Source organism: Mesoplodon densirostris, chromosome 10, assembly GCF_025265405.1.
Source record: "Mesoplodon densirostris isolate mMesDen1 chromosome 10, mMesDen1 primary haplotype, whole genome shotgun sequence".
Lineage (NCBI taxonomy): Eukaryota > Metazoa > Chordata > Mammalia > Artiodactyla > Ziphiidae > Mesoplodon > Mesoplodon densirostris.
Genome location: NC_082670.1, coordinates 105541704 through 105567756, shown reverse-complemented (window position 1 = coordinate 105567756; position 26053 = coordinate 105541704). Strand labels below are relative to the sequence as shown.

The 26053-nt window shown below is 53.8% G+C and overlaps 1 protein-coding gene across 4 annotated transcripts in view; it reads right to left on the bottom strand.

The window, feature by feature from the left end:
• Positions 1 to 26053, bottom strand: part of IFT122 (intraflagellar transport 122) — a 70330-nt gene that overhangs the window by 2694 nt on the left and 41583 nt on the right. For 3 of the 4 annotated variants that reach the window (XM_060111597.1, XM_060111598.1, XM_060111596.1), the window contains 11 exons: positions 24040 to 24093; positions 21020 to 21181; positions 14954 to 15120; positions 12181 to 12352; positions 10670 to 10772; positions 8587 to 8727; positions 7575 to 7669; positions 4220 to 4320; positions 2125 to 2290; positions 1094 to 1205; positions 351 to 476 (listed from right to left, as the gene is read on the bottom strand). In XM_060111597.1, coding sequence (XP_059967580.1) covers positions 351 to 476; positions 1094 to 1205; positions 2125 to 2290; positions 4220 to 4320; positions 7575 to 7669; positions 8587 to 8727; positions 10670 to 10772; positions 12181 to 12352; positions 14954 to 15120; positions 21020 to 21181; positions 24040 to 24093 — 1399 coding nt within the window. The remainder of the gene's footprint in view (positions 1 to 350; positions 477 to 1093; positions 1206 to 2124; positions 2291 to 4219; positions 4321 to 7574; positions 7670 to 8586; positions 8728 to 10669; positions 10773 to 12180; positions 12353 to 14953; positions 15121 to 21019; positions 21182 to 24039; positions 24094 to 26053) is intronic. The other variant, XR_009533649.1, reaches the window with a different exon arrangement.

The window sequence follows — 26053 nt, the reverse complement described above, 5'->3', positions numbered from 1 at the left end:
ATGCCGCGTTGGCTGCTCATCAGCCCCACACAGCCAGAAGCAGGGCAGCGCCTTTCAGGAGCCAGGGGTGAGTGGGAGGCCCTCCTGGGGGGAAGGCCAAGGTGGCATCTCCACTTCCACGTGCCACTTCTGGCCTGTGGGCACGTGCTGTCCCCTCCTGCACTGCTGCACCCTGGCCAGCGCTCTGCCCATTTCTGGCCCTGTGCCTGCTCCCACATGGTCCTCGCCATCACACAGGGTGGCCTGCCCTGCCCTGCCCTGGCCTTACCCCCCAAGGCCCCTGCCTCCTGGCGTGCTCCCAGGCCGACGCCCAGCCGACACACACAGGGTCTGGCCGGCACCCAGGATACTGTTGGTCGCGATCTCTTGCCATTTATTCTCACGCTTGTGTCTTGGTGCCTCCAGGTCAATTAGGGAGACAGCTTCTTCATCAGTGATCCCCTCCTCCAGGTAGAATTCAACCAGGTGCAGCACCTCTGCAGGCACAGGCACAGGGAAGGGGAGGGGCTGGGGCTGGAATGCTCTCACCAGGCAGCGCGAGAGGGTGGAAAGGTCCCAGAGCTCCTTCCCCACCCAGCACAGGCCTCTCTGAAAGCTGGCAGGTGCAGCATTGCTGCCTGCCACACATCTGGGGGAAGCAGGCATGTGTGCGTGTACGTGTGTGTGCATGCAGGCATGCATGTGTACGCAACGGTGAGCACAGGGGGCCTTTACCCCTGCTCTGTCCCCCTGGGAGCCGGAGGGACTCCTCTCTGAGGGAAGAAGAGAAGCGTCTCTCTGCGCAGCTACTGGGAAGGGGCTTCTGACCCTCATCAACATGGAAGGAGCTGGGACTTGAGAACCACGTCAGCCTCACAGACGGAGTGCCTGACTTGTGGCGCCTCTTCCCAGGCATTTTCATCAGGCAGCGCTACACACCGGGCTCTAAGGGGTGGGTGCTTCAGGTCGGGGGCAGCACTGGGGTCCTGCCTCTGGGAACCCGGAGTGACTGTGTGTGTCAGGCGGGGTGGGGGTCTCACGATCCCCGATTTCCAAAGGAGGACACAGGTGCCCCACCCACATGCCGGCCGCCCCAACCGCACACGGCACTCACCGTAGGAAGAGGCTGAGAAGACGAAGGGCTGGCGGCAATTGATGCAAACATTGCCCAGGTGGTTTAGCAGTGGGTTGTTGGTGGAGCAGCGGTAGCACAAGGGCACCAGCTCCTACAAAACGCCAGCACCACAATGGCCCGAGGGCCCAGCAGGGGTGGGGTGGGGTCCAGCCCCGTCTCCTCCCCTGGCTTCAGCTCCCTGGGGCCTGGCAGCTGAGAGGAAAGGCCACCTGGGTAGGTGGGGAGGGGGCACTGGAGAGGGCACAGCGCACAGGCTCTGAGCTGCGGCAAAGCAGCGTAAGGGCCTACAGGGACCACAGCGGCCCTGGACACCCCCTTCCCAGGAAGGGCTCAGCAGCGTGGTTCTCCTGGCAGGAATGACAACCACCACGGCCCCTGTTTACCAGCCAGTCGCCGTGCTCCATGGACTGTGCTAAGCACATTACCCATATGCTGGCTCACTTCTCCTCACGGCCTCTCGTGGGAAAGCTATTAGGCGCATCCCCATTTCATAGAGCTGGAAACCGAGGAAATGGGGGAGCTGGGATTTGAACCTAGATCTGTCTGTTGCCAAGTCTCCGCTCTGAGCTTGAAGGAGGGGACTGTGAAAGAGACAGCGGCTGGTTGGGCTGGAGGAAGGTGGGCTGGGGCACTGACTGAGCTGCAGACACTCAGAGTAGATTTGCTGGCGAGTGACAAGCCGGTTCCAGAAGGGGTGGGCTAGGGGAGGGGCTCCTAGGATGAGGTGAAGGCAGGGCCAACCTGGGCACTGGGGTGGAGCAGACCTGGAGCCTCGGGAGAGCTAGGAAGCAAGGGAGGGCAGGGCTGTGGGGCTCAGGGGGCTGGAGGCTGCGGTGAAGAAGAGAGGAGACAGAGAGGGAAGAGGGGAGAGAGTTGGCAAGCCAGGGCTTGGGCGGCGGCGGGGAGGGAGGGAGTGCAAAGCCCCAGGAGCACGGCAGCCTACAAATGAACCCAGGTCGCACCAGGAGGTGTCAGGAGAAGCCTCCTGCCCGAGGGGGCCGCGCCCTCACCTCGCTGTCCTGGAAGGGCTTGGAGCGGATGGTCAGGCTGCCCAGCTCGATGGACTTCTGGAACCTGGCGGGGATCTGCAGGCCCTGCAGCTTGTCATAGGCGTGCCGGGCCAGCTTGTAGGCACCCAGTGCTTTGCTCTGTTTGGCTAGAGTGAAGAGCGTGTTCCTGCCGATGACAACGTTAAGGACAATAGAGGCCACTCCAGGCCCGAGAGCTGGCACTGCCCACCTCTGGAGCGAGCCCCGTGCTGGAACGCAGCTCGTGCTGGTGCCAGGAGAGCACAGGAAGGAGTCTGAGCACTGCCTCGCTCATTCGTGGGATGTAAGTATATTTCTCGGATATCAAGGCCCAGAGAGTTTTCCAGAGATAGAGACAACGTAGTTTCCATTAATATTTTAACCTTGCTTGGGGTTTCTGGGCCTGCTGATGGCTCATTCTGTACCCTGCCTAAGCCAAAACGGCTCTCTCCGCCTCACCTAGCCTGCCAGCCAGGCCCTAGGATGCCTGGCACCAAGTGCCCCCCTGCTCCAGCCCCGCCAATGGAGCCTGGTCCCAGACCGCCTGGAGGCCAGTCCCCCGTGCAGACACTCCTCTGCCTGCACTTCACCAAGGCCATGGCGAGCTCTGAGCACAGCCTCCCTTGCTCCAAGGCCCTCCTTGGAACTCCTAGGCTTTGTGCTCGATCTCAGGTCACCTCAAAGGCCGGCTGTGCCCAGGCCTGGCCTGCCCTTCCTCCCCTCCCCCCACCTATGAATGCCCTTTCCCACTTCTCCCTAACAAGCCTCAGCTAAATGAGGCCCGAGGGCCAAGCCCCTCCCCACTCTCCTTCCACAACTCTCCTGTTCCCCACCCCCCCAGCGGGGCCCCGCCCACCCCAGCAGTCACGTGGAGGTGAATTTCCTTGTCTGTGTCTCCACCGCGCCTGATCAGAGTCAGGGGCTGTGTCGGGAGCTGTTTCCACATCCCCAGTGGACAGCAAGGGTGAAGCTCAGGGCAAGGGTTCAGTCAAACTCTGCTGACTTGAACAGAACTTGCAGCAAAGGCCGGGTGTAGGTCCCGAGAGACCCTTGGTCTGCCGCAGCTTCCCCTGAAATGTAAATGATGGGCCTGAAACCCTTTAGAGAAGCTAGTTCTCATCTCTGAACCCTCTCCTGGGAGGGTTTTTTACTCAAGGAAAGAAGGTAGGGTTGGGTGGGGCTGGGAAGGGGCTTAGAGATAGTGGTGTTTAGAAGAGGACATGGGTTTATTACGACTTTTATCACTTTGAGGACCTTCAGGATTTGGGGTCATTTCCTGGTCGTTTCTGGCAGCACAGGCCCTCAGGCCCCTCCTCAGCTCATGGCCCCTCCGTGGCCCTTACCAGACAGAGAAGGAGAGGCCAGTCACAGGGAGGCCCTCAGGCCGCTGCCCCTCCAGCCTGGCTCGCACGCAGGGGGCCTTCAGCTCCTCCCTCCCCCACCTCAGTTCCCTCCAAGCCCTTCCAGGCGCTGGGTGCTCTCCTGGAACATCCACTCCACGTCTTCCCTGGTTACCTCAGCCTACAGGATGGCTGTCACCTCCTCTAGGCAGCCTTCGCCAACCTTGGCCCCGGCCTTAGCTGCATTCCACCCTGGGACACAGCACACGCCCCACTGAACCAGGCCCTGACACTTGTCACCTCCCCCATTTGATGGCAGTTTGTCGCTACTGCCTGGTCCGGCACCGGGGATGCAGCAGGTGCTCCGTCCACCTGGACTGAATAAACGCTGCCCCCGCCACACACACACCCAGGGAAGTGCCCAAGATTCCAAGCCCGAAGGCCTGGCGTTTCCTTCGTTTCAGTCACACCCTCATCTGTGGGTTCCGGGAGGGCCTGGACAGTGTGTTGGCCAGAGGCCTGCTGCTGGGCCCAGCCCAGAGAGCCCTGAAAACTAATCCTCCCTTGGCGCTCCCTCGGTCTCCCTGGCTGAGCCTCTCGTCCAGACGAACAGCAGCGGCAGGGCGAGCTCTCTCCCTTCCCCGAGTCAGCTGGAGAGAGGGAAACTTCTGCCAGCAAAGTGCTCTGGCCATTAGACAAGAGGGGCAGGACAGAGGGTGGGGTGAGAGAAAGGATACACTTTAGAGATGCCCAGGGGAGTGTCCTTGGTCAGGCTGTGCAGCAGGAACCTGGAGATGTTGAAGAGCGTTTCTGGAAGGTGGAAACTGAACGGCTCCTCCTGCCGTGAGGAAAGCAAACAGGATTGAATTTCTCAGCCGAGCTGCTGCTGGGCCGGGAGAGAGGTAGACACCAGTAACTCCAAGCAACTTCAACAGAACAGCAGACACACCCAATGGGCACCTACTGTGTGCCGGGCGCCTGCAGCCACGGCCTCGGGTGGTCCCCAACCCAACCCCGTGAGGGAAGCACTGTCATCCTCACTGCGCTGACGAGAAAACCGAGGCCTCAAGAGATGAGCTGCCCAAGTCACCAGCTAGAAAGGAGTGGAGCTGGGATTCAAACCCAGGTCTGATCCCAAAGCCCAACAATGTCCTTCTCCCAAGCTCACTGCCTCTGGGGTCAGTAATGATTCCATTTCCCTGAGCTCAAGCTGTCTCCAAGTAGCTCTAAAAGAGGAGACCTTTATGCAATTTAAGACATGACCTCCGTATAAGCACGTCTCTAAAGGCAGGCATTTAACCCTTTGTAGGATGAAATCGCAGGCCTCTTCTCTGCTGTCCAGCAGCAGCCTGACTGTGCGATGCCCACAGGTGTGCCAGGCGCTGAGGCTCCCGGCTGCATCCCTCTGCCCCCAGAGCCTGGCACAGGCCCCGAGAGACAGACACTCAAGACACGTTGAGTTGAATGAACAGGTCTTCTGCACCCAGAGGCTGCCAGATGCTCAAAACAGTCTAGCAGAGGGAAGTTTCTATCAGGAGGAGTCTATAAAAGATTAAGAAAACCCTGTTTTGAAGGAATCTGGCGTGCTGCTTTAGATGACAAGATGAAAGCAGGCCAGCTACCCCCGCCCCTGCCACCAGTGAGCACTTAATGGTAATAAGCTGACGTTTCCTGAAGGATCTTGCTGGGCCACAGTCATCACCAAGCCACCAGCACTCAGGCCCTAACTGGTCTCAGTTTGGGACTCCCTTTACACCACTTCTGTGGTCCAGAACCCAGCATTCTCTCTTTAGTTCTCACTTAAATTTCTATAGCCCCTGTTAGTGCCAAGAACCCAAGAAAACCTGAGAGTGCATCCTTTTCTGGGTGAGAGCCAGGGAGAAGCCTGCCTCTGGTTATACCACACTAGATGTGGAAGCTAAGAAATGTCCCAGAAAGAGGAGAGAGTGTGTGTGTGTGTGTGGGGGGGGGGGGGGGTCCCTCGGGATTCGCACCTCTCCTCTGGGAAGGACGCCATTATCTCAGGAAAGGTCTGATGCTTCCCTTTCCAGCCTGCTCTGAATCAGAGCTGCTCTGCCAGGCCCTGATGCCAAACCCTAAAACACCACACCCAACTCCAGGCCTTTGCTCACGCTGTGACCTCTGCCAGGAATGCCCTTCCTCCTCCTCCTCTTCACCTGTCCCATTCTTACTTATCTCCCACCTCTTGGCTTGGGGGCCACCTCTTCGAGGAAGTCCTCTAAGCGTCTCCTTTGCGGGAACTGCACTGCAGTCGCCTGTTACTAGGCTATGAGCTCCTGGTGGGCAGGGACAACGTCTCCTTCAGCACTGTGCCCGAGGTCTTGGCACAGGGCGTGTCACACAGCGGGCATTTGTTGAATGAAGGAAGGGCCCAGTGAAGAAGCCTGAGCTGGGATGAAGAGCCAGGCCCTGCAGTGGGTGTGAAGCTGCCACAAGCTCACAGCTGCATCAGGGCCTGGGGCAGAGCTCAGCTGTTCCAGAGAGGAGACCCCCAGGCCCCTGCCTCCAGGGGCCCAGGGTGATGAAGAGCAGGGAGAGACGGAGCTGGGTCCCAAAGTGGCTCAGGCAAATTGAGACCGGGCTGGGCCCTGACTTCCACCCTGAGTTTGGGGTCTTTAATCTGGAGGGCTTCTTTCCAGGTAAGCACCTGATAGAGATAAGGGGCCCCAAAAAGACTGTAGGGAAGATGAGGTCCCTCAAGACCACTGGGCCTGGTGCGGGGAAGAGGTGAGATGCAGGGCTAATGGCCCAGGCAGGGAACCTCCCCTCCCCACAAGAGTCATTCTTGCCAGACTTCCCCCAGAGGCAGAGAATGTGCCAGGAGCTCAGCACAAATGAGGGGAAAGAGGCACCAAGGGTGGAAGGCAGGGCCTTTGAGACACCCAAAGGCGACTGCTCAGCCTGCGGGGAGTAGGCCGATGGAAAACTGGTTTGAGGCCTCCGCACAGGGCAGTGGGAAGAGCTGACATTCGTGCAGGGTCACTCTTCCAAGTGCTTCCCAATATTAATTCACTGAATCCTCACAACAACCCCATCAGGTAGGTACTGTTATTATCCTCCTTTTACAGAGAAGGAAGCTGAAGCACAGAGGAAAGTAAACGACTTGCCCAAGGTCACACAGTGGAGCTGGGGCGTGAGGCCAGGGGTCTGCCTTCTCTAAATTAGCGGGGTGGGAGGCTAAGAGCACAGGCTCAAAGTCAGCCTGCCTGGGTTCAAGTCCTGGCTCTGCTACTTACTAGCTGTGGGATCTCTCTGTCCAGCGCCTCAGTTTCTTCATCTGTAAGATGGGGATGACAGCACTTATCTCACTGCATAGTTGAAAGGCTGACACAATAAAGCCCTCAGCACATTGCCTGGTATGTAGCAAGTGCTCAATAAAGGTCATCTATTGATATTACCCTCTGGCTTATGAGCACAGGATAAGCTCACGTTGTTGAGTGATGGAAGGTACACAAAATAGGGAAGCTGATAACAATCTGTCACCTGTTTCCTACTGTCAGGAGGCAGGTTTAAAATGGCTTAATCAGAAGGATCCAGGAGTAACTAAAAAGAACTATTTGGGTCTCTGGAGATCAAGCCAACACTCTTCTTTATAGAGAAGGAAACTGAGGGTCAGAGAGGGGAAGTAAATTGCTCAAGGTCACATAGCAGGTCAGTGGCAGGGCCAAGGAAGAGACCTCAGGCCTTTGGTTAGAGCTAGACCTTCACCCACCTAGAAGAGAGGGCCCCAGGCAATGTCCCCCACTGATCACTTAGAGAAACAGGACTTTGAGTGGCTAATCCAGAGTCTGCCTGAGTCATCCAAACCTGAAGCAAGCAACCAGAAAGGCCCACTCCAGCTCTGGCTTGCTAATTGTGAAGCCCACATGCTGCACCTCAAACAAGTAACCAATCAAGGAAAATCAAAGTTCCAAACTGTCTCCCAGGAGGAGACCAGGATTTCTCAGCAGGTCACCATGCCCTGGGTTTATTCTCCATCCAGAGGTCTGCTGCTCTGTTAAGACATACCCAGGGCTCCCAGCTCAGCTGGGACTGGTGCCCCCGCCAGGACTCATCTCCCGGCCACCTTACCATGTACCGCTGAATGGCGTGGTAGCCGTGGTACAGCTCAGCCAAGTGCTGGAAGTGGTGGAACTTGCCGAGCATCACGTCCTTCTGGGCAGGGTCTGCAGGGCGCAGCGGGAGGGGAGCAGGGCAGGAGGGAGAGGGCATGTCAGACTGTGCAGGTTCGCCCCCGACACCAGACCTGAGCCAGGGAGATGGGAAAGGCGCTCTGCGCAGGAGCTGCACTATCCCGAGGCAGCTGACATCTCGGCGGGGCAGAGCACACGGCAGGACTTCTCTCAGGGTCATTCCCTGGGGGAGGGCCAGCTGTGCAAGAGGGCAGTCACTGGCATCCAGACAAGCCAGAGCCACCTGGCAGGGAGGGTGGACAGACGTCAAGTTCATTCACGCTCACCTCACGGCTCTTCCCTCTGTGTCCTTCCGTATCAAATCACAAACCACTGGCCAGAACAAAAAATGCCACCTTCCGCTAGAGCTTGACAGTTTTCAAACTATAACCACGGCTCTGGGAGGCTCACAGCAGCCTTATGAAGGAAGCAGGGCGGGATGACCCCCACGCTACAGATGGGGCTGCAGAGCTGAGGAAGGACCGTGACTTGTTACGAGTCGCCTAGCTGCTCCAATGCCAGTGTCTTTCCCACTCCTGCAGGCTGGCCTCGGCCCAGTGGAGGGCATCTCTCTGCCCCGTCCGCTTCCAGAACTCCCTCAGTGCATCATGGGAAGTCTTGTGAAAGAAAGCCACATCGAAACTATCTTCCTGCCTGGGATGAGCGAGAATCTGGAGTGTGTTATTGTAAAGTGATCTCTTTTTCACCTTTTCATTTAGTTCAACGTTTTGAAACCACGGCTCAGCCAGGTCCAGTTACGGGTTCCCAGGTAGCCGGGAAAAGATATGTTCTGAATTAGCAACACAGGGCAAAGCCCAGGGCTTTAATTAAAACCTCCCAGCTCTTCCAGTGTTTATCTTGGTGCCAGAGTGGGGCCGGGAAAACAAGCGGCCCTGCTGATGTTTACTTACCTTGAGCTATATCGAGGCACTGCATGGACAGCATCCAGTAATAATAGGCAGCGTCATTAAATCTGCTCTCGACCACGGCATTGTGTGTGAGCTGCTCCAGCACCCTGACTGCTTCCCCCTGCCGCCCGGCCTTGTGGAACGCTGCAGGGGCACAAAAGCACACACCATGGGGGGGAGTTGGGTGGAATTCTGCAGGGCTTGCAAGGGGCTGCTGCAGAAGTAGGACCCTTGTCAGAGCATCTGCAGCACCGCGCTGCTGGGATGCGCCTCTCAGGACGGAGGCTATAAATAACCAAGGCTACATCCTGAAAAAAAGTAGAGAGAGATATATACGCCTTTTTGGCTGGGAAAAGGCAACCCGCTTTGGAAAGGCAAGGCAGACAGAGAAAGCTGAGGGGCCAAACTGCAGGGCAAAGCCCGAGGACAGAAGCACTGCTCACCGTCAGTGAGGTTCTGCCCCCTGCCCTGTTCCAGGACAAAGCCTAGTGACTCCCCAGGTGACACTAACAGGACCTGGCACTCTAACGGCCTCGGTGGTTTTACAGAGGGCTTTTGTCGATGATTCCCTCACAACAGAATCTGTGAATCTGTTGGATCGTCACAACAGACCTAGGAAGACGTTTTTGAATGGGCTCGCAAGGTGGAGGTAAAGTGGCATACCCAAGGTCACAGAACCGAGCCTGACTCAAGCGCTTGGTCGGTCTCCAACTGAGTGCTTTTTGATGACAACCTTGGGAAATCTGGCTTGGTTCTAGCAACCAAACATTTCTGAAAACAAGCAAAAATTTCTCAGTCGTTCTCACATCCACTTAACAGAAATTTCTTGAGTCCCTACTGTGTGGTCAGACCCTCGGGATGTTGGGGGCGGCTGGGGAAGCACTTCTAGCTGTGACACTTGCCCACATGTGGGTGGCTCAGATGATCCAAATCCTCTGCTTTAGGGAAGGAAAAGGTCTGGCCTTTGTTCCATTCTCATCTCCAATCTCTTGTCTGAGTACCAAGTTACTATGGTGATGGATTCTTGGAAGGACAGACTAGACAGATGGATAGGTTGATGTGTTTTGCCCAAACATGCACATACTTCAGCAACTGGGTGCTCTGGAAATGCTGAAGCAATGGAGAACGTGCTGTCCTTCAACGGGGCCTTTCAGCTGAGGAGCTTCCACAGGGAGCCACTCCGAAACGTGTCCGGAGGTGGCACCTGTTCCCACAGAGAAGTGCAAATGGGAGGCTATGGAACGTGACACATCCAACTTCAATTAGAACACTTCTTAGAGAGGCAGCAAACCCTGGTTGGGAGAATCAGCCTCCCCAGTCTGACAGATCCTGGTCCAAGTCTGGCTCTGCCACTCTGTGGCTTTGGGACTTTGCAGGGCACAGTTAGCCTCTGCGTCTCTGTAGGCTGCTGGCGAGGTGCAAGGTTATGTGGTTAAGCGCCCAGTCAGTGCCTGACACACAGAAGGCCATCACATTTAACAATTATTATTCCCACTGAAAGCTCTAGACTTCCTCTCGCTCCTGTGCCCAGCCGTTTTACCACTGGGTGTGCTGAGAAGCAGAGGGCACCCCATTTCCCTGAGCCAGAAGCAGAACCCAAGTTTCTCTTCCGGGTGAGGAAAATGGCAGGTGGGACCATTCTGGCCATTCTGCGGCCACTCTCCTTCCGTCCCCCCCCCCGCCTCAAATTCCCTCTCTGCCACCTCCGAGCTGTGGGACTTCAGACAAATCCCTTTACCTCTTCCAACCTCAGTTTTCTCACCTACAAAATGGTACCTACATCACAGGGCTGCTGTGAGGAATAAACAGGAAGATACACTGGAGCTCACGGTGCTTTGCTCAGAGAGGAGACAGGACCTGCTGAAGGTCCTGAGGCATGTGAGTGGTGGGCCCGGGTGCGTCCCACACAGAGCCCGTGTTCCTCCCACGGCTCCATGGCCTTTCAGCACCAAGCACATCACACCCACCGGAGGAAGTTGTCTATCTTGGGGCCCACGGCAGGAGGGCTGGGCAGCCTACCTGACGCGTGTGTCTTGGCAGTGCTTTCTCCTGCCCCTTCTGCCAGGTGCCAGTCTATGTGGCCTACCTTTCTGGGCCTCCTCAAAACGATCGTTCTCTGCTAGCCACTGAGCGTAGGGCACGTAGATGTCGTCCTTAAACTCGGGATGCTTCTCACCCAAGGCGAAGGCCTAGAGGAAGGAGCAAATGGCTTCTTAATAAAGCAGCCCCCGCGGCCCCCATGAAAACACGGGCACTTGGCTGAATCCATCAGGGATGTCATATTTTGCCAGCCTGACAACTTGGAGGAGGAGAGTGCCTCCCCCCCTCACCACCCCCAGAAACGCAAAAACAAATCAGCTCTTTGAAAACAAAAGGCAATTAACAGCAATATGCAAGCAACTGGATTCAGTAACAACACAGTCTGTTTCTGGACCACAGAAGTGGCACAGAATCGGAAACATTTTATTTTGAGGCTTTGCGTGGGCTCCTGTAGGCTGCAAACAGATTTCTTTTAATTGCAGGCGACACCTAAGGAAACAGAATTGACATTATCATCATTGCTGCTTATTAGCTGTCAAAGATGACCGGGGTCGTGGTGCTGCATGGGACCCGGTGACTGCTTCATCTAAGCCCCAGAACCACCTGTCAGACCAGGAGAACCGGAAATGAGTCACGGGGGAAAATATGTGACAACGGGGAGAAAGTCTGCCTCATGCACAGCCAAGATGCTCTAATTTATGCTGCTTGAGAAATCTGATAAATGAATCTTGAGAAGCCATTATTGCCTCTGTCCCTGGCTCCACCTTTTCTCATCAGTGACCCTGTCCCTCACCAAATGGAGCCACTTAGCGGGGAGACAAGAGTCAGACAGCTCTTACCAGCAAAGGCCTTGCAATGGCTCTGCAGACCAGACCACAGTGGGTGGGTGTGGAGGGTGAGGACCGTGCGCACAGCTCTCATCCCCTCAAGGATGAATTTTAACCCAGGGCACAGGGAGCCAGTAAGCTGGAGGGCGGGACTTAAGCCACAGAGGGGCAGCACACCAGCTGCTCCACCAGCCCCACCACAGCCATCTCTCCCACTGGCCTGGCTAATTCTCTTACCGACCCTCATGACAGAGGAGTCGGGGGGAGGGGGCCGGGAAGAGGAGGAGGAGCTGGCCCTGAAATGGCTCCGGCCGTTTCAGGGAAAATACGGCTGGCATCTTCTGCCAAAATGCCAGCCAGCAGGTTTTAAATGTCACGCAGGTGTGCCTCCCTGTCTGCGATGCTTCAGCCCGTAGTGCTGGTCAGAGGCAGCTCGGACCAACAGCAGGCAGTGGGGGCTGTCACGTTAACTCCCGCATTCTTGGTGTCCATCACTGGGCTGGCACACAGCCAGCAGGCCATAAAGATTTTCTGAATGAATGAATGAATGAGCGAACAAACAGAAAGCGAGTACGGAGAGGCCCTCCAGGATACTCTGGCTCAGCGAATTCACAGGTGAGTCTCGTAACTGCCAGGCCAATGTTCACGCCCACAAGGAGGACAGCTGCTCTCCACCCAAACCCCCCAAATCCCCATGTCCCGGGGCTCAGGGAGGGCCCCCTACGCCCACCTCATCCCAGCGCTGGGTGTCCACGTGCAGGTGAACCAAGGACTTCAGGTCACCAATCTTCAGGTAAGTCTCGGCAGCATAGCCAGGGTTATCCAGCTTCTTGAAGTAGTGGGCGCACATCAGCAGGGGCTCCCGCTCGGCCTTGTCCAGCTTCCGGGCAATGTCGATGAGCCTGGAGCGGTGAGAGCACAGGAAGGAGATGGACTCCTGGGAAGGGAGCCCGATGGAAGGAAGCGAGCGTCCGGGTCTTCCCAGGGCAGGCTCAGTGTTGATTCGTGCTGACGTCCCCAGGCCTCCGTATGGCGCCATGGCCCCTGGTACTTGATGGGAGGTTATTAATTCAGTGAATACTTAATCCAGAAACACTGCTTGGTAAAGGACACCATCTCCCCCACCTCTTGTGCCTTTCACAGGAGTTACCAACCTATCCAGCAAGCTCTGGGGAGAGAAATCAACGTTTACTCATCACCTACGGGCATCAAGCCCAGCGCCATGAGCTTTCCCGTGTGTGATCTCACTGAATCTTCACCGCCCTAAGGGGGTGGGACTGCTATTCCCATTTAACACATGAGGAGACTAGAGGCTAGGGTGAAAGGTGAAGCAACCTGCCCAAGACTCTGCAGCCAGGAAGTGGCAGAGTGCCCTTTCCAGCACCATTTGAGGAATTCTCACAGGAAAGTAGAAGCAGAGGTGGGAGGTGTCTTCTGGGACAGGACCTCTCAAGGAAGAGGCATGTGCGGCTCTGCTCTAAGCTCTGGAAGGAAGGCCTGCAGGGAATCTTGACTGTGCCTCTCCTCCTGGCCAAAGTGTTGACCAGGCTGAGGGGCCATGGGGACCACTGGTTCACCACTTTTCCCCAGTGGTAGCCAGCCCTGCCACTGCTCGTGGGCACATGAGGCTGCATGGAAAGTGCTTGTTCCCTCTGGTCAGGCCAGGGTTTTGAGTAAAACCAGCTCTCCCAAGGGAAAGGGGTTCTACCCAGCTCGCTCTTTGTGAGAAGCAGCTGTAGCAGAGCCCTGTCTCAGAGTCAGGCGAGCTCAGGGAGGCCTGTCAATCTGTACTTAGAATAATAATGGCATCTAAAAATAACACTTCTCAGCAAAGAAAGGACACGTGTTTAGGGAAAGGTAGCACACGCAACCCCTTAGCACCTCCGCCCCCGCCCCACCCATTAACCCTAATGTCCCTGGAGGAGAAACACCTTTTACAGCCAGGCCTGGAAGAAGGACAGAACGTGCTTAATGTCTCCTTTCTGCACTAGTTAAGTATCCCCAGGGTAACCTGATTCATATAAGCTGCAAGTGAAAGTGACAGGCAAAACCAGAGGATTGAGTGGGGGACCTAAAGCTGCCTGGCTCTCTCCCGTACCACACCTTTCATGAACAGAATAACTGGGGGGCAAAATCCGCACCTCTATCTTCAAGAAACATTATCCTTGGACAAGAGAAAGATGGGGTAGTAGGTCACCCACCCAGGTCCCTTTGTGAGGGACCACACCAACCACATGACTTAGCCATCAACCAGCTCCTCCCCCTCCCAGGTCCCAGGCCACTGCTACCTGTTTCTAGAACAGCCAACAGCCTTCAGGGCTCAGACTGAGCCAAACTCAGGAGCCACTCCCTCACCTCTTCTCCTGTGCCAGCTGCAGCAGCCTATACGTGTGTACATGTGTGAGCACAAAGCCCACTCTCCCTGACGGTGGGAGGAGAAAGCCTTCTGCCTGAAGGTCCGATGCTCTAAGAGTCCTAAGACCAAATCCATCCTCTGTCTGGCAGCTCCACCCCAAGCCCCCGTGCTTCTGTTCTCTGCCTTGAGTGAAATCACTGACCACCAGGCCCAGAGCTCAGAATCAGCTCTGCCGGCCCCGCCCCGATGCACCCTGCCTTGGGTCCTGTCAGTTCACCTCCTCCATGTCTCTCTCGTTCTCTCAGCTGCCGCACTGGCCACTTACCTGGTCCTCCTCTAGTTTTCCCTCCATCCCCCACCTGCTGCCTGAGTGGGCTTCCGAGAGCACAGCCCCGACCAGGGGTCCTCACCACCTACTGACAAATCTAAACGCCTCAGTTTGGCTGGCCCCAGAGGCCCTCCCGGTGAGGCCAGCCCCGACGGCCCTGCCGCAGCCTGCGCCCTCCACCCTCGCCTGGACCCGCCAACTTGTCCTGCTTGGGCAGTTCTTCCACCTGCACGATCTTCCCTTCCTACCATCTCTACCTCCTGAAATTCGTCAAATGCCTTTCGTGCAAAGACTACCTCTCAGAAGACGTCCAGGGCTCCTCCTGTGAGAACTCACGTCTCCTTCCCCGACACGCTTGGGGCTTTTCTTGGTCTTTCCAGCGCCTGCCGTCGCACCGGTCATGGGCCCTGAGGTCAGTCTGTAGCTCTGCCCCACAAATGCCCAGCTACCCGGCCTCATACGATCACTGGGTCCCTGAACCTCGGTTTCCTCATGTGAAGGTGGGCATGGAAACACCAACGCGGAGGGTGTTGGGGAGAACCGAAGGCCGGCTCGTAGGGAGGGCTCAGGGAATGGCAGCCCCGGGGCCTGGGGGGCTCCCCACTCAGTCCCCACCACCCTTTCCCCAGGGCCTCGCTGAGCTTCCCAAAGGCAGTGACTGCCTCATTCAGTCTCTGTGTCTCCCAAAACCCAAGTCACCATCACCTTCAGATCAGATACTTAGAGAAACACTAGTTTTTTCCTTGACAGTCAAAACCAAGAGCTGACATGACATGACATGCTGCCAAATGCCTCTTGGGGCAGGGACTGAAAACCTACGTGTCAACCCAGCCGTGGTCGCCGCTGATCTCTATGGCCTTGCCGTGCTCGCCCGCCGAGATGTACATCTCCACGGCGGCTTTGGGCTCGTTGATATTTCGAGCCCAGTCCGCCTGTTTGGTGATTAGCATCTTTGTTTCTTTGGGGTCTCCAGATCCAAGGAAATCCTGAGGAAGCACAACAAACAAAAACATTCCAGATTAGAACTTCCTGCTGCCAGCATTACGTCAGGCTGCCGAAGGCTGCAGCAAGGAAGGGCCCCAGTTGGCTGCAGCGGGCAGTCAGGATGCAGGCGTGAGCCCGCACCCTCGGGGCAGACTGCGGGGCAGGCCCAAGTGCTGGGGAGGAGGGCTCGCAGGCCGCCCCACAGGTGCTCCTGGGGGTACGAGGTCAGTGTCAGGGACTATGGCCCTCAATGTTTCTTGCCCTTCCCACTAATGGACGTTTGTTCTTCAGCTAAACAACACTTTCCCGACTCTCTGGAGTACTGCACACAACCCCGCAGTGTGGGAGGTTTATGATCAGAGTACTTTGTTTTTCTCTCATATAGAGTTTGACGTATGTGTAATGACTCCTTTATAGTGACTTTACACAATTTCAAACAGTCAGACCTAAAATCTTTATTCAGAGAGTAAGGATGATACCACACGCCTCAGAGTGAGGCTGAGTATGTGGTCCCCTGAACTTAAAGGAGGCAAGATGGTTTACAGAGTTCTAGGATGGCCCCTCAGCCATCACCACACTGCAAGTATCACTGGCATCTGTTTTCTGACTCTGTTCACGTTCTGCTGCCTGAACTCAGGGCACTGTCCCCTCCGCTTTGCCCCAGCTGTTTGCCTGGGGCCGACAAGGAACGTGAGTGGTTTTGGTTAATTACTTCTCAACAGGATAGTATCAGACCCTGTCCTGAGATCAGGTCTGCAGGGGTGGGGACAGCAGGAGGCCGTGGGGGATCTGAGGCGGCGGGAAGGGGCTGGGAGAGAACCCATGAAGGAGGAGAGGCCTGTGTTCCGTCCACTGCAACAGGGGCCTCTGAGGGGCCGTGCCCAGCTTCCCCAGGTTGGCCTTAGAATTCGCAAGAAACAGCCTCAGAAAATCACCTCTTTTCAGGATACAGTTACCCACAATATGTGTTGAGGGTTGCCATAGTTGAGACAGCTTTTGGTGTTGACAATTTGAAAGGTGGGGCTTTTCAAAAAGGGAAATTGAGAGTGCTTGGAGCCCAGTTCTGCACTCCTCCTAAGAAGCAGTATGTCTCAGGAATAATGTACCCTGCAGAGGCTGCGCTGTGTCAAGCTCACAAAGCATAAGAAAGCACTCCTTTCTCCACTGTACATTCCTGCCTCTTTTGTCAAAGATAAGGTGACCATATGTGTGTGGGTTTATCTCTGGGCTTTCTACCCTGTTCCATTGATCTATATTTCTGTTTTTGTGCCAGTACCATACTGTCTCGATTACTGTAGCTTTGTAGTATAGTCTGAAGTCAGGGAGCCTGATTCCTCCAGCTCCGTTTTTCGTTCTCAAGATTGTTTTGGCTATTCGGGGTCTTTTGTGTTTCCATATAAATTGTGAAATGTTTTGTTCTAGTTCTGTGAAAAATGCCAGTGGTAGTTTGATAGGGATTGCACTGAATCTATAGATTTCTTTGGGTAGTAGAGTCATTTTCACAATGTACAGTGGAGAAAGGACAGCATCTTCAATAAGTGGTGCTGGGAAAACTGGACAGCTACATGTAAAAGTATGAGATTAGAATACTCCCTAACACCATACACAAAAATAAGCTAAAAATGGATTAAAGACCTAAATATAAGGCCAGAAACTATCAAACTCTTAGAGGAAAATATAGGCAGAACACTCTATGACATAAATCACAGCAAGATCCTTTTTGACCCACCTCCTAGAGAAACGGAAATAAAAACAAAAATAAACAACTGGGACCTAATGAAACTTAAAAGCTTCTGCACAGCAAAGGAAACCATAAACAAGATGAAAAGACAGCCCTCAGAATGGGAGAAAATATTTGCAAATGAAGCAACTGACAAAGGATTAATCTCCAAAATTTATAAGCAGCTCATACAGCTCAATAACAAAAAAACAAACAACCCAATCCAAAAATGGGCAGAAGACCTAAATAGACATTTCTCCAAAGAAGATATATAGATTGCCAACAAACACATGAAAGAATGCTCAACATCATTAATCATCAGAGAAATGCAAATCAAAACTACAGTGAGATATCATCTCACACCGGTCAGAATGGCCATCATCAAAAAATCTAGAAACAATAAATGCTGGAGAGGGTGTGGAGAAAAGGGAACACTCTTGCACTGCTGGTAGGAATGTGAATTGGTACAGTCACTATGGAGAACGGTATGGAGGTTCCTTAAAAAACTACAAATAGAACTACCATATGACCCAGCAATCCCACTACTGGGCATATACCCTGAGAAAACCATAATTCAAAAAAAGTCATGCACCAAAATGTTCATTGCAGCTCTATTTGCAATAGCCAGGAGATGGAAGCAACCTAAGTGTCCATCATCGGATGAATGGATAAAGAAGATGTGGCACATATATACAATGGAATATTACTCAGCCATAAAAATAAACGTAATTGAGTTATTTGTAGTGAGGTGGGTGGGCCTAGAGTCTGTCATACAGAGTGAAGTAAGTCAGAAAGAGAAAAACAAATACCGTATGCTAACACATATATATGGAATCTAAGAAAAAAAAACGTCCTGAAGAACCTAGGGGTAAGATGGGAATAAAGACACAGACCTACTGGAGAATGGGCTTGAAGATATGGGGAGGGGGAAGGGTAAGGTGGGACAAAGTGAGAGAGTGGCAAGGACATATATACACTACCAAACGTAAAATAAATAGCTAGTGGGAAGCAGCTGCATAGCACAGGGAGATCAGCTCAGTGCTTTGTGACCACCTAGAGGGGTGGGATAGGGAGGGTGGGAGGGAGGGAGACGCAAGAGGGAAGAGATATGGGAACGTATGTATAACTGATTCACTTTGTTTTAAAGCAGAAACTAACACACCATTGTAAAGCAATTATACTCCAATAAAGATGTTAAAAAAAAAAAAAGAAAGCACTCCTTTCCCCTGATTAGCACTCACTTGTCAGAAAAGTACAGTCAATGTATGCTAAAGACCCACTTGAACAATTAGCATTCTCTCTTTTCTTCCATTTGCTTTCAGGGTAATTGGGTAGCCCCTAAAATAACATATTAGACTGGCCTAAGACAAGCGATTCTTTTCAGGAGAGGAAGGAGCATCATGACCCTGATGCTGAGGATCCAATAAAAGACAGGCCCGCCTCGCTGGCTTAGAGCTCTCTGCAGTCCACACAGGTGAAGGGGCTGGAAGGCAGCCGCTGACTACCTGCAGAGGCCTGGTTTCGGCTGTTACAGACCCAGCCTTTACTCTTGGCAGCTACAACGTGCACTCTTTATGCCAACACAAAGCCAGAAACTCTTCTTTAACCTGGTTGGCTAAATGAGGTTAGCAGCTGGGGAAACAGGCATCGTGAGAGAACAGGAATGTCCTTCAAAGGGAGTGCTCAGTGGACTCTGGGTGTCTCACTCACTCTGTAGTGAGAAGGGTCAGAGGCTAAGAGCAAGCCATAAATTTGGGTCGTCAGTGTGGAGACCAGGCAGGGACACAGCTCCCGGGCTTGAAGAAGCCTCCTCCAGCCCCACGGTCCAGCTCCCGGAGCTCGGACCTAATAGAAGTTAAATCTAAATGGTTCTTCAAGGCTCAGCAAACTGGGTTTCCAAAGGTTCTCTGGTTCCATGAAGCTAATTTACATGTTATCTGGGGCCACGGCAAAGACTCTGTCCTGGAGTGGGCAGAAAGAGGCTGTGCTGAGTGATGAATGAGACTAAACAGTGTTCTCATGCTTGGTGATTTTGATAAGGATATACTACATAAGAGTTAAGAGCATTATAATTCCCTTTATCTCCATATAAACATGTCACTTTCCCAGAAAGCATACAATTTATTTGTACGTGGGAATGTAATTTAAAAATTTTCCAAAAACCAGATTGAATCTTGGGAAGCAATTTTCAAGTAAACAAAAACATGCCATGTTAATAAGCACTGTATCTTCCCCCACCCCCCGACATAATGTGTATGTACACATTTTCTCAAATTCAGACTGTCGGGGGTCGGGGGGGGGGAATGAAATGGAACCAACCTACTTGGATCCTACTTGGAATTGACATCAAACCTGAAACCGGAAACAGCCCCCAGCGTATTTACCTTCACGGAGAGGCAGACCAGACGGACTGCGTAAATGGGCTGCCTTTCTTGGGTGGAAGAGCGTAGGCGCACAAAGCCCACTGGAAGTGTGAGGAGGGGCTTCAGTGCAGGGCGGGGTGGGGCTAGCGGGGGCCGGTCTGAAGGACAGCCATGCTGTGGTCACGCCTGGCTCCACTCACTCTCCCAGCCTTTCTACAGCTCGGCCTTTGTAAAGGGCTTCCTCGTGGGTTCATTTCTGCAATTCTCAGAACTGAGCTCAGCTGGACTAGGCGACCCTCCAAGAAGGAAATGGAGGCTAGCAAAGTGCAGAGCCTCCCCCAGGTCACCCACAGGGAGGCTGGGACTCACGCCCGCTCTCTGGGCACCACGGCAAGGTGCTGTCTCCTACGCCACAGCTGCCCACCAGGACTTTTCAGAGGATCTGGGAAGCGCTGTTGGTCCAGAAGAACAACCAAGCCTAGCTGTTCCTAAAGCCTGAATTCTACCCTCAGGGATTCGATCCTTTAGTTCAAGGTTTTATCCTTGGTTTAAATGTTGTCACTCCCAGAAAGAGACACCCTGATTTAGGTGTTCTCAGTGTGAACGCACTGTTAAATTGTGTGTGTGTGTGTGTGTGTGTGTGTGTGTGTGTGTGTGTGTGTGTGTGTGTGTGTGTGTGTGTGTGTGTGTGTGTGTGTGTGTGTGTGTGTGGTGGGGTTTGGGGAAAGATACAAAAGTTGAAGAGGGCAAAAAGGGGGCTACCTGAAGCACCCAGATCTGAGGGTTGGGGTGAAGGAACCACCAAGGAAGAGACAGACTGGAGCCCAGGTACTGATGACCAGCAACTCCCAGGCCACATCACAGGGACCCACGGATGGTAGAAGATAAAAGAGCACGCAGCCATCTCCAGGAATAGAAAAGCAGGGGAAAAAATGGGGAGGATTTTCCATCTTGAACTCGTTAGCTAATTACCATTAACAGCCTCTAATTGGTTGTGGCTGATGACTCACTGAACATTCTGAAGCCTCTCTGAGGTTACCCAGAGACAGGTTAACAAAGGCACCCCCATGGAAGGAAAAACTTGGCTGTTCCAGGCACCCACCCTCTTTTCACCTGTGCTAGGCGAACCTGCGCTAGGCGAACATATGTCCTGGTGGTCTGGGGTCCTCAGTGGGACTCCGTCTCACACAAGCCATCAGGAGCTGCTCCAGGAAGACTGCCCTCACGTACCTTTAAAGGACCAGACCTGTTGGGGACTAACCTTAACAGGGGCCCTCCAAATGCAAGAGGATATCTCCCCCAACCCCAGGTGAGCGATGGGGGCACAGTGTGCTCGCAGCGGCGGGCAAGGCCTCTGTCACAGCGCCTCTGAGGCCCAGTGTGAAGCCCAGCACCAAGCAGAGCAGGCACTTTGGAAACCTTGGCTGGAGTGAACCATGCTGGCCTATGTGACAACGGCAGAACCAGCTCATGCCTGAGGACACAGGTTCTCAGTGGCTTCTGACAAAGGTTTGAGAGACTTTGTGGGAAACAGAACCCCGAACCCTTAACAAAGGGACTATGCTGGTTAGGACTCACCGTCCATCCAGCTCTGTCACTGACAAAGCTCTGAACCGTTACACTCTGTCCCTTTTGACATCAGCCTGAAAGGTCAGTTGTAGGTCAGCTTTAACCAGTGGCCTCCGATGGTTCCTCGTTTATCAATGTGCCCACACCCGTTCTGAGGCCACGGCTACCGTCTGTCCGCACCACCTCGGGGGTAGACAGCCTGGAGGCCGCAGGGTCGGGACGGCGGTGGGCAGGCCGTGGCCGGGTTACCTTGGCGTACTCGAACATGCGGAGGTCTGTGTACATGTCGAGCGCGAGGTTCTCGTGCCCGCTCCTCTTGTACAGTTTGGCAGCCTCGTGGAACTTCCCCTGGTAGGAAAACACATCTGCCAGAAACAGGTCATTGTTGGTCTCTCCCCGCTTCTTCCTCTCCTGGAAAAATTAGAAGCACAGGAAACGGCCTCTGCAGCCATGGCAGGAAGCAGCCTTTACAAAAGTTAGATGTTGCTATTTCAAGTTAAGCCCCTGGGCCTTCCTACTGGAACCTACGCTTGGCTCCTGGGCTGTTGTGTCTCTCACCTAGGTTTCTGGTGGGAATGCTTGACAACAAAAGCAGATTTTTTTTCCCAGATGAGTGAAGATCAAAAGAGATGCAAACTTTTGTTTGTTTAATGGAAATTCTTCACGGCTGCTTCCTTATATATTCTTCCAAGGAAACAACTGCAAAGTGAGGATGGTGTGTACCGCCCACTCGTAGGGGGCCCCCAAGCTCTAAGAGCTCCCAAATCCCCAGGCCTGGTTTGGCCAAGTTGTTACTGATGATAATGGTGGACAAGGACAAAGTTTAGGGTTTCTTCCCAAGAAAAAGACCAACAAAACAGGATAGAGAATCTTACTACGTCCCTGTCTCTAGAGAGAAGGCGAGCAACGCCGTGTGTTGAGAACCCACTAGGCGCCGGCTACTCCTCACCCAAGTGTCACACTGTGGGAAGCGGGACTCGGGAGAGGGGCAGGTCGCGACCACACAGAGCTGGCGTTTGGACGCTGTGTGACTCCAGATGCTCTTTGTTCCACGGAATACACCCTTCGGAGACTCGTGATGGCCCCCAACAACACACCTGTGCACACGCACGCACGCAAACACACACACACACACACACACACACACACACACAGGTAGCAGTGCTGAGAATGAGAAGTAACTGGCACTCTCCCCTCCCTCCTGTGTTAGGGAACAGTCAATAGCCTACAGCTCAAGTATTTGTCAACACTCAATAGCACCCAATCTCTCATCCCCAGCAGTCTCCTTTTGCTTGTTTTCTAGCAAGTGTATCACAGTGGAGGAAGATGAAACATTGAATCAAACTCCTAGGCAAGCTGGTGAAAGTTATAATAGCTGCAGGCAATATGCTTCCCCACTGACAGAATTTTTTAACCCCCCCCCAAAAAAAACCAAACTACACATAGCTTAGGCTAATCTGCCAAATAAACTAACTCCTAATAGTATGAAATGAATTAAAATCTTGCAGTGAGATAAAGAAATAGGTTTCACTAGGCGTGGAATTTAGGCCAAATCTGTTCCGGGCCCCAGAACCTCACCATGATCAGTACAAAGGATTCCACACACGCAGTGTGTAAGAGCCACATGGACAGATGCCGTTCCTCCTGCTATCAGCACAGCTGCATCTCACCCATCCAAAAGAAGCGCAGAAAGGAACCCCAGTTCTCTGGAACAATGCTGAATGCCTAGAAGCAAGCAACTAAGGCCTCAGAGCAAACAAAATGGATCCTCACTCAAAGGCACTTTGCTCTTTTTCAAGAGGCAATTCTTACAAGTTTACTTTGCCCAGCTCACAGCACACCAGAAGAGACAGTACATGGGATCTCAGTAAGACAATGATAAGTGGCCAGAGTTGGTCCTCACAGAGGTCGGTTACTTTTACACAGAGAAAAATTATGTTCCATGGCCTCATGTTAAGACCCCTAGATCCAGACCAGCTGATCTACAGACGTGGCCCCTAGTAGTAAGTGGTACTGGGCATCATGGGTAGGTGGCTCTGAAGAAACCCTTCACCATGCAGGTGAGGACTGAACGGAAGACAGAGATGCTCCTTGTGACTGTGCTGGCGGAGGGAGAGGGTGTGCAGGGCAAACGCCTGGAGCAACTTCCGAGAGGGCAACATGGCCCAGAGGAAAGACAGCGGAGCTGGGAAAACAGAACTGGCTTAAATTCCAACCCATCTTTTTGCCCTGAGGACGTGACACAGCCTTTCTGAGCCTTAGTTTCCTTATTTATCAAAGAGAGGTAAGAACAGCAGCTGCCTCATCAAGTCGTTGTGAGGATTTCAAATCGTGTACACGTCAATCACGCATGCGGCATGGAGCAGGCACTCAACAAACGGCAACTATTACTAGGCCAAGCAGGCTGTGAGCTCCCGCAGGCCTCTTCCACTCAGCTCTTTGACCACTGGGCTCAGCCACATGGCTTGGTCCACGACAGGTGTTTGTTATGCTGAACTGAATCGAAGGGAGGAGACATTTGCTGATCTCCTCACTGCTTCCATATGTGAATTCAAATGTATCTCACATTCCCAGAGCCTCACAATAAATCTGTTCAGAAGAAGAAATATGTAAACCTTTTTACGGACAGACAGCCTGAAGATGCACAGGAATGAAAAGTATTTTCTCCCATCACCCAGCAAATGGTGCAGCTACTAGAACCAGCCTCTTTAGGCCCCCATCTGCCTCTGGGTGTGGCTGACGAGGTCCAGGCCAGGACCGGTGGGCTGCGGGGAGGGCTCAGAGCTCCGCAGGCGCCAGCTGGGTCACATGCCTCCCTCCCCAGGGCCCATCCCTGCAGGTGGGTGCAGACCATGTGCATCTGGAAAATGCCTCCTACACTGGCACGTTGTTGGAGCCCTAGAGGGGGGTAGCAAGCTAACACCCACTGCGAGGATGAAATCCGGTTACTGAGAACTGTTTAATCCTCCCAGCAACCCTGTGAGGTAGGTCTCATCCCATTTCACAGACAAGAGACCGAAGCTCTGAGAGATCAGGGACCCACCCGCCTCACCCAGCTAACAAGTGACAGACTGTACTCCCGGCTCCCACGTGCTGGCTCTCCCAACGTGGCACTCTGCTCCCCAGAGCAAGGCTGTGGCCCGGACGCCCAGACACCAGTGGGCTCTGTCCACGTGTCCTCAAGACCCTCGCCTGCTGGAAGAACCGCCTGCAAACCACAGACAGCGCATCTGTGCTTCACTGAGAATCAAGAACGCTTCAGCTTTTACCTCAATGCTGTTGATGAGCTCTAAATACCGGAGGTCTTGTACTCTGGTGAAGGCCTACAGGGGAAGAAATGAAAGAATAAAATCAGCTGCCTTCTGGGCTTCAAAAGTGGTTGATTGGCTGGGGGTGGCAAGTCAAGCTTTAGAAAGTGAGCCAGTGAGGAGGGAAAGAAACAAGCACTGATTAATCACCGTGTGTACTGGGAAGGTCCTGCCACCCAGGGAAGCGTGGCTTTATCCCTGGGATTAGTCCATATGAAGAACAGCAAAGAAGCCCTGGTTGCATCACTCACTTTCGGACTAGGTAAACAAAACTCGGATACTGCGGTCGGTGATGGGGCTGGCTTGGAGGAAGCTCCATGCGAAAGGGAAGACCAGGCTGGTCTGAGCCGCTGAGGCCGCAGCACAGGAGTGGGACTGGGGGGACGTGCTGATGGCGGAGAGGCCACACGTCCACCTCAGTGACCAGGACGGAGCACAGGAGACAGCCTTGCTTCCCGGCAGGGCACACACACAGGGCCTGTGGTGCCGGCACAGGGGGAGGAGAAGCGGGGAAAGCTGAGAAGGAACAAAGATGGCTTCTGGAAGGAAGGGGGAGGTAGGGAATGAATCACTCCAAGTCTCTGGAAGGCAAACTCTTATGTAAATCCTAAAAGTGGAGCTCTTGCGTTGGACTCGCAGTAAAGCCAGAGATGTTAACCCATGGGCTACTAGAAACTTCTAGGCAGCCTTCTGCAAGCAAATTGATGTGAGCTAAGCCCCTTGTGCTGCTTTCAGATTCTGCAAGGGGTTTGGAGGAACACGACCCACCCTGTCAGGCGGATCTTCATGTGGCTCTGCTGCCAGCATCTCCTCCCATTTCATTCCTCCCAGGCGGGCTTCTCTACAGCGTCCCATATGAAATGGGCTGACACATGCCTGGAGGAGGCAGCACGTCCAGGAGGCGTCGAATTTAAAATGCAGATCAACAACCCTGGCCAACTGCTCTCTCTGCTCAGCTGCATGACATCCTCCACCGAAAAAGCCAGGAGATGAGCGGGTCATCCGGCCTCTGGCTGCCTCACAGATGACCAAGATGTGACTTCATCTCTTCATCCTGCAGGGCCAGGCATCCTATCAGGGGCTGGGGACCCGGAGACGAACATGACTTGGCCCTTGTCCCCCTCTGTGATTCAGGGGCCCATATTTTAAAAGGGGAGGCAGGCAGATTAAACAGATCATGAACTCTCCCTGAGCCAAGAGCTATACAATTACGAACTAGACGCCCTGGAGAACACAGATTCACTGTCTGGAAGCGGGCAGGGGCTGGAGGCTGGAGGCTGGACTAAGCAAAGCATCACAGGGTAGGAACCTGACAGATGGGACCTGAAGAGGGGTCCCTTGAAAGGGTCAGGCAGGCATCACATAAGCAGAGGGATGAGGGCTCAAAGCACCCATTTTCCACACAGGGGGGCTTACAAGCTATCGTCTAGATCTGGGCTTCCTGAAAGCAACATGAGGGGGAAGCCTGGGGTGCCTGGCAAGGTGGCAGAGAGGAAAGAAGGAGCATTCTAGGTCTCAGTCCTGGCTCTGAGACCTTTCAGCTGGGGGGCCCTGAACCTAACCCTTGCCCGCCTCCAGGCTGCCAACAACTTCCTTATGGAAAGGGGCAAGCTAGCGAGGTCCTCTCCACGGCCTTCCTAGCTCTGCTCTGCTAGGATTTGAGGACTTGTCACCGTGAGAAACCTGAGTTTCTTCAGCCCTGACACATTCTGCAGAGTGAGGGGTGCCCTGGTCGGCGCGGTCAGAGTCACAAGGCCCGTGGATAACCTCAAGCAGAGGGAAGTGTGGGAACACGGCCGCATCTGCAGTTCTGCTTGGAGCTGCCTTCCCCGGTGTGAAGCAGCTCTCCTCCGCCATCTAGTGGAGACACGGGCCTATCGCCGGGAACCACCCTCCATCCCCGTGTGCCTGAGACTTGGCAAAGCAGAAAAAGAAAGGCTGGGGAATGGGAATTTGGATAAAATGATCAAGTTCT